The following is a 14,550-nucleotide window of genomic DNA, read 5'->3' as shown; positions in this document are numbered from 1 at the left end:
CACTGTAGACATTGGTCAGTTTTCTGATACTGCACTGAGTCTTTGCCATCTTGGCCATTCTGTAATTCATTTAGAAGGATAGTTTTTCTTAATTTTCCATTTTTTCTGGTCTATCCTCTCTCTTTCTCTTTCCCTCTCCAGTCATATTTTTACTGATGGTATGTTGTATCTAATCAATGTCTGGAATAAGGGATCAGATACAAGGTTGGCTTATTTTTATAAAATCACTTATAGAGAAGGAAATTCAAAGAGCTTTACAGGACATCAAAGAGAAGATTGAAAGAAAATCATAAGAAAAGCATAAGCATAAAAAACCACATCTGGTTGATCAAATAAACGGACTAATGAACTATTTGGTTCATTAGTCAGCTTTTGTAAGCAAACATGTTTTCAGTCGTGATTTAGAGGAACCAACAATTTTTACACATCTCGTGTTTTCAGGGAGTTTGTTGTCAAGTTGAGAAGTACCAAAACTAAAAAACTGCTTTGTCTGATTTAGTTCTGATCCCTGGAACAGAGTAATCAGATCTCTGAAGACCTGAAGCTTCTGACTGGTTTAAACTTGACAAGCAACTCCAAAATGTACTTTCAGCCATTTCTTTATAACAACAGTAGAATGTTATACATGGAGATTTACTGCACTATAACCATCATATACAACATTTTCTGCCTTATGTGGGCCAGTTATTAAACACCTTCTCATTCTCATTGCATGTTTCTTTCACAGAATGATTGACCTCATTGTTTTCCATCATTACTGCCACTATTTTACATAACTATTTTACATAATAATGCTTTAGTTGTCCAAAAACAGCAGCTTACATGTTCTCTCTCTATACTGGAGGTTTTATATTCCTCCACCTACCACTATGTTACTGGCCATGTAAAAATCTAATTTCTACCAACGGTCATGATTGATGAAATGTTTCATCAATCGTGATTTTGGATCGCTGTCATTTTATATATGAACGAACATCTTTGGTGAAATGAAAGAAGAAAAGTTAAGCAGAAGGTGGTTTTGTTGGTTAAAGTCCATCTGAGGCTGAAGATTTGCACTTTCAGTCTAAAATATTCACTGGACTGAACTTCATAATCCTGTTCTTTCTTTTTTAAAGTGAAAGACGTTTTTCTAAAGTTATTACCTACCAAACGGTATTAATTTGTACTAAAACAGAAGTATTATAACGGTTACTTGGTTGGAGAGTGATTTTATTTTCAACAAAAACCTTATCACTGATCAGATTGGTTAAGAAAAGGTAAGTAAGAAGCTGCATTTGTTTAAGGTGTGTGTTAACACAAAAATTATCTTATTCAAGAAATCAAACGTCACACGGCTTGATTGGGCTCGTGTGCGAGCCTCACAATTTGGGTGTTGGAGAAGATTTGTTTTAAGCGATGCGCACGGCGTCCTTGTCCTCAGCGTGTTGAAGCATGGCGACTCAGCCGTGCAGCAAAGTGCCACATGTTCTCCAGAGGTGTTTAAATTAAGCAGCTCTTTGCGGTGCTAATCACGGCTGTAATCTGGGCGTAGTGGCTGTGTGGGTGGCCATGCGGCAGATGGATCTTTGGTGGGTGTGGGGGAGGGGAGCGGGGGGGTGGCGCAGCTCCCTGATAATGCTCTATAATGGCTTTCATTTTAGATCCTACTTACTGACACTCTACTCCTGATAATCTCATTAAAGAGTACCAGGCAGGCAAGATCACCAAGCTATGGGATAGCAAGCAGGCACTCATAGTGGGGAGAAGAAGAAAAAAAAAAAAAACACGCACACTCCCATGCATAGATACTTGTGTGAGCTAAATCATTAAATTTGATTTCCTCTTAACTAATAGTCCAACAGAAATGACAGGTTGACTGTTAACCGGGGATTGCTGCAGGCCGAACACTGATGCCTCCTCCTGGGCTCTCGCTCTTTGAAGCATATTTCTGCAGCTCCACGGCTCCTCTTCTTCCTCTTATGCCGTAATGGGTCACAAAATGGAGCCTGAGAGTCAGATACGTCAGGATAATGGTGGATGTTGTGTGCAAAAATAACCCCGGGATACCACATGCTATCATCATCGCCATCACCGCGTTCTCTCTCCACCTGGTTCTTCTCTCCCCCCCTCGCATCAAGTGTGATTTGCCAAGCAGGCGCAGCGAGGAACTGAGCGAGCGGCAGATACTTGGAGAGAGTTTGAGAAACGTCGATCGTCGCTGTAAATTTGCTCTGCTCCTAAATGGGGACTGAGAGGAATGAGAATCTTTGTTCACTCACTTCTTAGCCGTTTATGGTGCTTCTCTGCTCTGCACTACAAGGACTATGTGATGACTTAGCATCGACGCAAAAAGTGTTATAAATAAATCCTGCCCTCCCTCTGTTTCCCCCTGCGGTGTATGCCTGTTTTGCTCTCCCATGGGTGCAATTTTCCCGTGCAAACTTTTAGGCTAACAAAGCACTGATTCCTTCCAGCAGGGAACGCCAAGAGGCTTCATGCTCTCTAACAGTCATCCAAATCATTAACAGACTAAGCCAGGTTTGGGAGAGGGAGGGTGGTAAGTCTAAAGAGATCTCTCTTTTTTTCCAGACTGAAGCGTACATTAGAAGCCTTTCCTCATCTATCATTAAAATGTGCAAATGAATGTGAGGAAGATCGACATTTAGAGTCTTTCTTTTAAAATTTCTGAGTGTGTCAAGATTTAAAGAGGAGAATATTTTCCTTGCCATGTTGAATCTTTAGGGTTAGGGATTTCAGTAGTTCCAAATTATTCATACTGGTGGGAATTATAACACCCGTCTTCTTTCATATTCTGTTATTCTGAGTGAAAAATACAGAGCTGGTTTTTAGTTCTTAGAAAAATTCACAAAAATATTCACAAAAGCACTTTGATGTAAATTTTCTAACCATTAGTAAGAGCGGCTCTACTTTTGCATCAGCTTTATTATTTAAAATGTGATCAGGCACACTTCAAGCAAACGGTAATTGGCATGTGTTTCTCTGCACCTCTGTTTTTCCAGCTGTGTTTGAGTCCTGACTAACCTGCTGACAAGGTGTTAGCACTTGAACTTCTCAGAGGTATGTGAGACAGACAGGTCCTCAGCATCCTCGCTGCTTCCTGTGGACTTGCTCTTGTCAAATCCAATGACGCCAGAATGGCGTGAGGCTCAGGCAAGAGCTGGCAGGCGTAGACACTTCAGCTTTGTCTGTCACCCTGGCTGACTTCAGCCAGTAGAAGAGCCACCTCTGGGTGTCTTTCTTGTTCCCTGCACGGCTGCCTGCTCACCTACCTTCATGCCTGCTTACGCAACCACTTCTGCCCGGTGCTCTCATAAAACGCCAGGGACTTGAAGGTTAATTTTTTATTTAAAGCAAGCTTACTGCAAATCCACACAAAAACACACACCTGCACACAGGCTCTGGGTTTTCACCTGTTCATGCCTTGCCTGCCTCTGTACTTGTGAAGAAGACACAGTGGTGCGTTAAAAATGAATTCAAGCCCTTTGAACATGTTCACTTTTTAAGATGTTGGAGTCTGTATTGCACAACTGCAAACATACCAAGACATGATTGTCCATCTACACTGACAGACTGGCTACTGTCACTCTGGAGGAGCTGCGTTGATCTACAGCTCAGATAGGAAAATGTCTTGATTATGCAACTAGTTGGAGACTTCATAAATGTGCCCCATTAAAAGTCAATAGGGGGTAGCTGACTATAAATAGTGTTGTCAATCTCCAATGTTTTCCTACTTTTGCTTGTAAATATACTTTTATCACAGCAGCAACAGCTTTTGGAATCTGCGAGCTAAAATATTCCCCCTTACAGCATTTTGCATTCACATTCCCCTCCATCCGTCTTTAAATCGTATGAAAAGTAAATCAAATATATGATGACGGATAAATAACCACTCTGAGACCTAAATCCAAGCGATAACTCATTTAAGTGTTGAAAAAGTTCAAACCTTTTTCAACACTTGAGAGAAATTCATGTGGACCTTGTACTGAATCAGCACTGCCAAATATCTACATATGCCAGTATACACAGAAATTGAATTGACTGATCCTTGTCAGCAAGTCATTTCACGGGATAATTTTCCTGCATCAGCTGCAATTCTGCAGGAGAAAAGAACACATTTGTTTTCATAATGATGTGGAGAAGAAAATAACTTTTCTACGCTGAAGCGAGAATTGACTGCTTCGATGGGGCAGTAGCAGTTTGGGTAAGGGGGCTTATAGTTTTATGGCCAGACGGTTTTTTGCATTCCAGCATCTTGTTGATTATTACCGGAGCTGTGAGCCCAAGAAAATTACAATAGTGATAGCCTTTTTCTGCCTGCTCAAGTCACCCTTATGTTCATCAGGTAATAGCACTTACAAAGCTTCTGTATCAAAGCCGCCTTACCATTTATTCTGTTTGTGCCGTTGAAGTAATTCTTATTTCTACATCAAACCCTGAAAGAAAATCATCTGAAAGCCCACCGTTTGAAGTCCTTTTGTGCACGCTAGTCACCTTCCATGTGTTGGTTTTATACAGGGAATATGGGGAACTGATGCAAATTATAGTGACAATGTAGCAAGCCAAGCAGATGTTGGCTATGAAAAATAGATGGAGAGTGATGTCAGATGTGGAGTAGTTCAAGCTGGAGCACTTCTGACAGACAGCAGCTTCACTTTTTCATGAAAGCCTATTGTGGATACATTCTTACATGAGGGAAGGTAAAAACCTTTATTCATTTATTTAATGTGGGCGCAAACTGCTTCCAACAGATACTGTTCACTTTTATTTTATATTTTATCATGTTATAACCACAAACTTCAATGTGTTTTATTGTGATTGTATGTCTTGGACCAAAATGAAGAACATTTTGGTCTTGGAGTAGGAAGGAAAGGGATTGATAAGCATCTGAAAAGTGTAGCTTGTATTTATATGCAGCCACAATTTGTACCCCAAAATAAAATTCTGTCAAACTGTGGGAATGTAATCTGTTCAGTAAAGGCTATTTATATCTGTTAGAGAGCTGAAGTCAAGTCCAGTGAACACACCCAAAGGGTCAGGGAGAAAATAAATAGTTTAAAGCACGATGAGGTTATCCCCCAAAAATGGATAGAGTGGCATCCAAACAAGATCAGCCAAGGAGAGTTTTAAATGAAACAGAGAAACATACAGTGATCTGTAACCATTACAGAATCACATCACAAATCCAGTCTCCAAGCTCCAAAGCATTTGGAAACAATTTGAAGTTTTACTCAATTTATCTTTCATATATGAGAATATGTAACTCTAATCAGTAACACAAAACTGACCAGAGCAAAATTACCACTGTTCATTGGTAGTAGTTTTCTGAAAACACCATCTTTTGTCCCATCTTGGGCAATATGGTCAGCATCATGTTGTTATGGTGCTTTTCTTCAGCAGGGACAATTAGGCTGGTCAAAGTTGATGGATTGATAGAGAAAATCTGTGAGAGGTTAGTTAGTTATAATGGCCAAAGTTGAGACTTTGTGGCAAGACTTGAAAATGGCTGTTTATATTAACTGCAGAAATTTGAGTGTCTAAATATGTAAAACTGGTGAAAACATAGAAAAAATTGCAGCCTGACTAAGTATGTGTGAAGACACGTGCACAGAATGTTTTTAAGATTTTTATCTGAAATATTAACATTTGCGGTTGTAACGTGACAAAATGATCAGTGGGTATGAGTACTAAGGTAATGCAGTTTGCTTTGCCTAAACTAACTAGGAAGGTTTGACCTTCATTAGTTTTTATTGTGGGATTGTTTTCTCGTTTTGAACTGCAATAACATATCAGTGGAGCTAATATGCACTACATTATCCATTCACTGATCTGCAGCTCTGTTTTGGTACATCAAAAATTAAAATTTATGCCATGATCCTGAGTGAAGCTGAGTATGTTCATGCTTAGAGTTAAAATCTGAGCTATTTCCTCCAACATTACCTCTTAAACAACTATCTGATATTTTTCCCAGGAGCTACAAACTGTTACAAACTGCTGTTAATCCTTGCTGAAATCATGCTGTGTGAGATCTAGTCTGGTGTTTATATCCCACATACAGGCTGCATTTATCTGAGCCTGAAAATAGGCTGAAGGCTGAAGACAGTGTGAACAAAGCTGACATGGAAAGAGATGAAAAAAGAATTTGACATCTCAAAAGCCAGGTATTAAGAGAGCTGACAGGCTCAGAGGTGCATGCACAAGCAGGCAGACACACATTAAAGTTTCAGAGTCCCGAGAATGTCCTGTCTCCCCTCGCAGCGCCCTCCCCTCCTTCAGTTTCCCTTTCCTGTTTTATCTTTTTACCTAGAACTGGCTGTCCTGAGCTTACACTGTTTCTCTTGTGACCCTCACGTCAGACAGCCTCTGTCCCCTTTCATTTCACTCTGAGTGGCCTTTACATGGAGCACAGGGGTTGCGACTATCCCCTGTGCTAGCCCTGGACCTAAAGGCAGAGAGAGCCTCCAGGCTGGATCCCCGCCCTCCAACCTTTCACTTTTTAATTTACTTCATGCAAGCAGGTGGAGAAGCCAGAGTGTTGGTTGAGTTGGGTAAAGGGACTCAGAGGGGGCCCAGGCTGTTTCAGAATGTTATAATTCTCTGTCCTGACATAACAGGGTTATCCACGACTCGAAGGGGGCTCCTCTGTCTGGTGTGTGAGCTTGCCTTCCTCCTTTTTCTCAGCTACACTGCTAAACAACAAGCCCACACACTGCAGGCGGCCATCCACTGGCCCCGAGGCTCTGGGAGCCACCGCGAGGGGGTGGCTTACATGCGCGTGTTTGTCCCTGAGCTCCTACGTGGGCAAGTGTGTGTCTGTGTTGGTGGAAGCAAGGCCTTGGGAACTGAAAGTGGGAGCCTCCTGACTGCAACAGTGGCTGCTACCTTGGCAACCCAGGAGGAAAAGATGTGTTGAATGAGTGAGTGGGAGAGGGATCTACAGTAGATGCATGTGCGGGGGATGCGGTTCTGTTTATGAATTTAGTTATTTTAATGGACTCAATACATGCCACATGGATGCTCTTACTGTACTGCTGGTATCGGAGGCCCTGCAGTCTTTTGTTCTCTTTGTGTTTAGTCCCTCTTCCCATTTCTCATGAGGTTGAGAGTCTTTGAATCAAGTGAGATGGGGCTTGACATACAGTTGGTGACAGGGTACCTTTTTAAATCTTGAAGAGCTTCATAGCATCAGAAATAGCTCTACCTGGAGTTGCAGTAGCTGCTAAGGGGAAATCATGTGATGGAAGCAATGCGACAGATAAAACTTTTTTTTTTGTCTAATCTAAAATTTTGTAGCAATTCAACTAGATATTCTGTGACATTGAAACAGTGCTGGTCTTCATTAGATGCTTTTGCATCATTTGCTCATAGCTCTCTTGATCTGTGCACACTGCTGCTCCTCTTTGCCTTTTTCAATTGCGTGTCTTTCTCTGACCTCTGAGTGACAGAAAATTCAGCTGCTGACAGCACATGGGAATCAGTGGGGAACTGAAATAGATAGCCTGTAAAGATCCTGACTCACAAATTGATGGGGGTTTTTTATATTTATATATTTTTAAACATCTTTACAGATTCATGCAGGGACTGTGTTGCATTTCTTATTTTCATGAAAGCTCATAATGAATAATTTAAATACAATTTGAACACAATGGCACTGCAAATTGCCTCTCCCACCTACATGCAACTGCAGCGCCATACAATACCTGTTTTTACTGCAGCGTCAACTGGTCAAATGAAATTTTTTGATTAATAGCTGCACAATTTTAGGGAGCGGTATTAGGAACAATAGAGTGCAGTAAGGTACACTGTAAAATAGGTTCTCGCAGTCATGTGTTTCATTTGGTAGCTCCCACTTTAGATCAAAGGGAGTATAGTGTGTTGCCTGATGATAGCATGAGATGGAGACGCTTTCATGTCTGCAGTTTATGGCTCTTAGTCACATAATACAACAAAAGGCAAGAAATAAGGACAGCCAATAAGCGCTAGAATCTCTTTTTTTGCATAAGATTGTATACCTTACAGTACACAGCATCATAAAAACGTTATTTGTATAAAACTTGATTGGATACCTACGTAGCTCTGCATGCATCTACTTATGCCGGTCAAATATAAGATTTTTCAAAGTTGCGTTAGTGTTTATTTACTCCCTCCTACCTACTGTATATGAATGTGTGTATACACAGACGGGAACTAGGGGGGGAAAAATGAAATTATATATTGGTGCCAGCAGGCAGGACACCAGCTCAAAGTACACTCATTTTCTCATCTCGCACATTGGGCATCCTGCTGCTCCTCAGGAAACAAATAATGGCTTAGTCATAACTCCACGCCAACACACCAAAGAGCTTCTCACTAGAAATAGCAGTGATTTTACCACTGAAAAACATGCCCACCTCCCTTTACAATTTACGTCCAATTGCACAAAAGGTCTGCCAGAGGAGTGGAGCTTAGCCCTCACCTCTTTACTCCTCCAGTCCCTCGTGGTTAGTCTCTCAGTGAAGGCGGACATGTGCCACTCAGTGATAAAGCAGTGCAGCTCTGCTGCGGTATCTGAACTGCACACAGTCTATCATTAACAACCTTCTGTACGCTCAGGGATGATATACTTCATATGGTGCGTTTGAGGACCGCTATACCATTGGTGCATTTACATTTTTACATCTAAAACTTTTTCTCCTTAAAGAACATTTTACTACCAAGAAAGTTTGTCTCCAGTGCTGTAAATGATGCTCATAAAGGGCTAACAAATCAAAAACAAGTCACTATCTCACCTCATTAAAAAGCCATTTTCAAGAGCAAAGCTTCATTCGAGTTCTACCATTCAGCTGATGATTAAAATATGTAACTTAATGTATCTATTCAGTTAATTGATAAGCACAAGGATGGTTTTCTTTTAGCTAAAATCCCATTAAAGGCTATATATCAAGGCTTTTCATTAGCTGCTTCATGCCACCTCAGATGCAGCCATAATCATCTTCTTTAGTGTGGTTAGAGGGCCTTTCAGTTAATTTTAGTTGTATATATTTGACTTTTTGCACGGGAGTTGCAATGGAATTTTGTTGAATCTTGTTCAATGACAATAAATGCAATCTATCTATCTATCTATCTAATTTCTGTAATTATAAAATATAAGTGTGGTTTGTGCAAGTTTCCTACAGTAAATCTAGCATGCAGCTGGAGACAAAAGGACTCTGGCTAAAATTACATCACTGATGGACACTGTTTCTCAGTTCATGCTGAACTGGAGAGCTCCATCAGTGACAGATTGCTGCATCCCAAATGCACAAAGGAGCAGTAATGTAGATCCTTCCTCCCAGCAGCTGTTAGACTCTATTAGCATTACAACCAAATCAATGTATTTACATCTTTACTGTCATTAGCATTGCACTGTTTTGCTCACTTTTAAATAAAATTTCTGCTGTTACTACACATCTGTTTTTCTGAACTGCACTGATATTGTAAACAGTTTTAGTTTATAATGTTTAATACACATGCACAAGTAATTATTCTAAGTTGCACATCTCATGGATTGTGAATGTTTTTAATTCTAATAACTGCACAATAATTTTTAAGTGGTATATTCTTGAATAATGTATTATTATGGTTAATTTTGGCATTTTATGTATATTCTCAACACCTTTTGATTGTTTTGTGTGAATCTACACATCTGGGTGCCGCTGTTGCATCTGAATTGTCCACATTTGGGGACAACGAAATCTATTTCTTCTTCAAAATTGAGCATAGCTATAGCTCTTGTTCTGGTCTGCAGTGGTCAGTGTCCATCAACAATAGTCTACAGAAAAAGCAACGGCGAACCGGCAGCATTGTAATGGCTATCCAAGGAATATTCATGTATATGGGAACAAAAGCTGGCCCGCCTGGTCTGATATACAGATATAGACAACCTAGATTAGCTCAAATTGATGAAGATTTTCTCACAGATAGGTGTCAGAATGCATCAGATTTTGTTTCAATCAGCTTATAATGACAATGTTTCCTGGGCTGAAACAGACAAAACATTTAAAGATTGCGCCGACCTTGCAGACTGCTGGTTCCTGATTCTGGTCCTCAGAGGCCATTGTACTTTAACTTTTAACCATGTCCCTGTTGTCACAGAGTTGGAGAAGGTTTTGTGTCAAAACTGCAATTTTAAATGGTTTCCTGCCCTTTTAAATGGCTAGTAGATGTACAAATGTGTGTACATCTGCCATTGTTGTTATGGCATCTCCCACTCATTCATGTGAATGCAGGGAGTCTGCTAGTGGACCCCTACTGTGACCCACTCCGTTACGGGCAGGAAGTGTTAGATGTAAGCTGGTCTGAAGCTTTAGGCAGATGTTTCTCTCTGTCTTTACTTTAGAAATGATAGCAGTCAGCTCCCCACCCTGGTCTTTTCAGCTCCACGGGGTGTTAAACTTCCAGGGGAAGGAATAAAGCCTCATCTAGTATTCCCATTTATAAAACATACAGGCATGAATAAAGTATATGTGCCAGTATCATTTACATGTCACTACTGAGTACCATAATGTGGATATTTTTAGACAAGACAGTGCTTGCTTTTTGGTGCATTGGAGTGATTTGTCCATAAATTTGTGATGTATGTAATCAGGAGAAATAATTTTATAAAGAGCCAAGAATTTGCAAAGTAGTGGACAACAGACTCAGCAGTTCTCCTCTGGATTTTTATTATAAACTGAACAGATGGAGAGAAGGATAGATTAGGATAGAGGTGTTTGCTAACCAACTCTAAATTCATACATTAATCCACAACTTCTCAACAGTTATTCTTAAATGATCCATTCTTATGCAAGCTATTTCTTTCTTCTCCCTTGCTTTGTCCTTTCCCAGCTCCTGTGTGCATGTTTTAATAAAAACCTGAAGCTGAAAGGATGGCTCTCTCAGACTTATATTTAAACTGCCAAACTCAACACCTGAAGTGAGCCGAGAGTCCAAGAGGAAGAGTGAACGAAGAACGGCTCGGTATAAATAGCAGTGGTCTCTCCAGGATGGCAGGTTTTTAATTAACAATAGAGTGTCTGATAATCCACCGTTAATCCAGCAGAGAAGACGGGGAGAGGAGGAGAAGAAGAGAAAAATCATCAGCTGTTTGATGTTAGGACTACAAGTCCCTTCTGGCTCTTCCCCTGCTCTCTACTGAGCTGTTCTGCGCTGTGATATCCATAGCCCAAAAGTATTTATTTTGTGAAAGAGCCATGCTCCATGTTTTGTGATTCACTTTGTCTCTGACTAACCGCTGTCTGTTCCCATTAGCAATGAATATGCACATGCTGCTCTGCTTGAACTGCCTGGGAATCTTGGAGCTTGTGTGTGGCATTAGTGAATGGGAGGAGGGGGAGTGTTTGCTGAAAATCGGCAGAGGAAAGCCTCTGATGGCTGGAGGCGTCCGCTTTTAAAAGTCCTAAGCCTGTTGAAAGGCTTGATCCACAGGGGAAACACTGAGAGATGTCAGGCCTGCCTGGCTCTCAGAGGGAGTCCGCCGTTTAAAACACACTTACTCCAGAGGAGAAGAGGTGCGGGATTTGACTTTTTTTTTTTTTTTTTTTTTTGGCAATAACGTTAACAGAATACTGTAAATCTTTCATCACACAACTCAGGTTGATATTATAACTCAAAGTGAGCCATTATATTTTACAAATAGTGTCACCAAATACAGAAAACTGAAACTTATGAGTGTAATACAAAGAGTTCAAATATTTCTACCTTTGAGAATTAGTCATTTAAATTACAAATGTCCCAAAAATAATTTTGCAAAGGCAATAATCTTAGCTCCTTCTTCAGATTATTGGTTCACAGGAAATGAAGAAGCAATAACAGAGGTCTCAGTTAAGATGATGAGGCACCATTTAAATATTGGAAATAATGTATAAAGCACTGAACAGAAGTATAGTATTCAGAAATTATTTAGGTTAAAAGTGTTAAAATTTCAAATAAAATCTTAAACTGTTATGTAGATGTATATATGTATTGTGTAATCATGTTTGTAAAAGGTGTATGTGTGTACACATTTATACATGAGTGTTTGTGTGAAGATACTGTTTATTATGATAGGCTGCTAAGTTAACGAACAGGGTAAATAAGTAAGGGCTTTTGCTTCTGCCTATTAATTTTTTGGTAAATTATTGGTTTGTTTATTGTCTTTTTTAGTTGTTTGTTGTTGTTTTTTTTGTCCTGTAATGTTGACAATTAATCAAAATAAATTGAACTGAACTCACCATTTTAAATTCAATGTCAGAGAAACAACAAAAAAATGACATTAAACACAATAAAACGTTGCTTTCCATCTTTTTCTTTGTAATTTTAGGGCAGAGTCTTGGCTACGGCTTCGTCAACTACATCGACCCAAAGGATGCAGAGAAAGCCATCAACACATTAAATGGACTCAGACTTCAAACGAAAACAATCAAGGTAATTAACACCGTCTTCATTTATATACATATGACACAACAAGTCACGAGACGAAAAGAAGTCAACTTATTTAGCATGCGTTTCACAAAGTTATGGAGGTCATGCTAAATTGCAATGCTTTTTTTTTTTTCTTCTGTCTGAGAGGCCTTTCCGATATGCTGGAATAGAATGTGCTGCCAGGCGAGATTGGATTAATGTGCTTTAGCCAAGAGAAATAAAAAGACCATCTAAATCAAAGTGACACCTTTTAAATAGCTTGTGACTGTGGTTGATGTGCTAATTACCTTCCTAAATGTCAATCTGTAAAGGTGAAATTATACAGATATCATTGAGTGAAATAGAAGAAACGTATGAAACATCCATTTCACTCCAAACCTGTTTTATCACCGAATGTTTTTCAGGATAATTGGCCTGGCGTTTTGGTTGTCACCGAGGTAAAATGGATGGGTCTAAAACAAAACAGCACAGTCCTGCATTCAAATACATTTTAATGCCAAAAAAAATAAAGACCTGAATGCACTTCTTCCACAGCTGCTGTCACAACATGAGGCTGATCTAATTTTCCCATCTCATATCCCCGTGTGAGCAGCGCCCGCTGATGTGTTGCATTTAAGAGGACCCGTAATCTGTTGCTCTTCTGCAATCCCTGGATTCTCGCTTTCTGTCATCCTATTTAATCTGGTCTAGTCCAGTCTAATGTAATCTAATAGGATGGAATTATCTTGTTCGCATGTGGAAAATCCCACAGAGATTCGCTTCATTCCCTTGATAGTATAAACAGCCTAACTTGGGCTTTGTTCAGTAAAGGATTCTGGCGTTTTACATCGCTGTTTGTCATTTGCGAAACTCGTAATGAGTCAATATGTTTGTGATGGATGTTAGGAATTCTGTGAAACATGCAATATAACCAAATCTGAGCTAAGATTAAAGGCACTTAGTTGAGGTTGTTTCAGGAGCCACAGAGTAATATTAACAAATGACACAAACTTAATCTGCCTCTTACTGTAAGTGTTTTCAAATAGATTTAGTGAAATTTTCTTTGGCCAGTCTGGAAAAGTACATAGAAGTATTGAGTCTGACAAAAGCATTTTTCAGGTTTGGTTGAATGCGAGAAAAGAATATGAAAAATAAATTACGCATTTAGATGTTCAATCTCTGTTCAATTGCCTGAAAATTAAATTTATTCATCCATCAGTCAATTTGTTCGTTCATTCATTCCTCATTTTGACCATCTGTCAATAAATGGAGACATTCATTCTTCACAAAACCATGTGACTGTTGCAAACCTTTTGTTTGCAATATATCTTTATCACTAATTATTTTCTGGCTACAGTACAACCTTTATAGAAATATATATTTTAACAAATTCATGGGTACCTCATGTCATAACATATTCAGAATAAAATGAAAAACAGCAGAGCAAAATCTGAATCTCTAAAAATTCTTGTTTTTTTCTGTGAGAAACATAAAATCCTGATATTGGACTCTGTCTCAGCACAGGCCCTCATACTTATTTTAGTTCAGAAGCCCTTTAAAAGCAGAGGCAGGTAATTGCCATCAAGTGGTCAGCACATACAAGTGGGGGGATACGATGTGAAGCAGTCAACATGGAGAAGTAAGTGAAAACGTGTGTTTTCAGTGGATAAAAATGGAAGTTTAAGGCTGTTTGCATAGTGCTACAGTCTGCGTTAACAGATTTTTCTTTTACACTCTCGGTGACGCAAGACACTGCCTCAAGTTGTTCCTGAGATAAAGGAGGTTCTTTGTCATGACAGAAGACAACACTACATCTCCATCTGACACTATCACTCTTTCACACTTAATTTCCTTCCTCCCACTCCCCTCTTTCCTTGCCGTCTCTTCCCACAACAGACTCAACCCCCCTTCCCCCTAAAGGCAGCAAGGTTAATTAAGAGGCAGTGCAGTAATTCTAAAATTATGTTTGTCATTCTTCATGTCACACCCTTCCCACTCGCTGCCAGTGTGCTCAGTCCGGAGAGTCACTTTCTCCCAGGCAATGTGCCTTTGACTGGGTTTCACTTATGCAGCTTCCTCCGTCGTGACACCTCCGTTTTTTTGTCAGCGGTGCTGCTTTCCCGCCGAGGTGTGAGGGGAAACTGCGCACTGAAG

At 39.8% G+C, this 14,550-nt stretch overlaps 1 protein-coding gene across 2 annotated transcripts in view; it reads left to right on the top strand.

Annotated features, from left to right (window-relative positions):
• Positions 1-14,550, top strand: part of elavl4 (ELAV like neuron-specific RNA binding protein 4) — an 87,951-nt gene that overhangs the window by 40,319 nt on the left and 33,082 nt on the right. For both annotated transcript variants that reach the window (XM_055047644.1, XM_055047635.1), the window contains exon 5: positions 12,317-12,420. In XM_055047644.1, the coding sequence (XP_054903619.1) occupies positions 12,317-12,420 (104 nt within the window). The remainder of the gene's footprint in view (positions 1-12,316; positions 12,421-14,550) is intronic.

This window comes from Poeciliopsis prolifica, unplaced genomic scaffold (assembly GCF_027474105.1).
Source record: "Poeciliopsis prolifica strain line A6 unplaced genomic scaffold, Auburn_PproV2 SCAFFOLD002, whole genome shotgun sequence".
Lineage (NCBI taxonomy): Eukaryota > Metazoa > Chordata > Actinopteri > Cyprinodontiformes > Poeciliidae > Poeciliopsis > Poeciliopsis prolifica.
The sequence above is the reverse complement of the archived record's forward strand: the minus strand, read 5'-3'. Positions and strand labels throughout refer to the sequence as shown.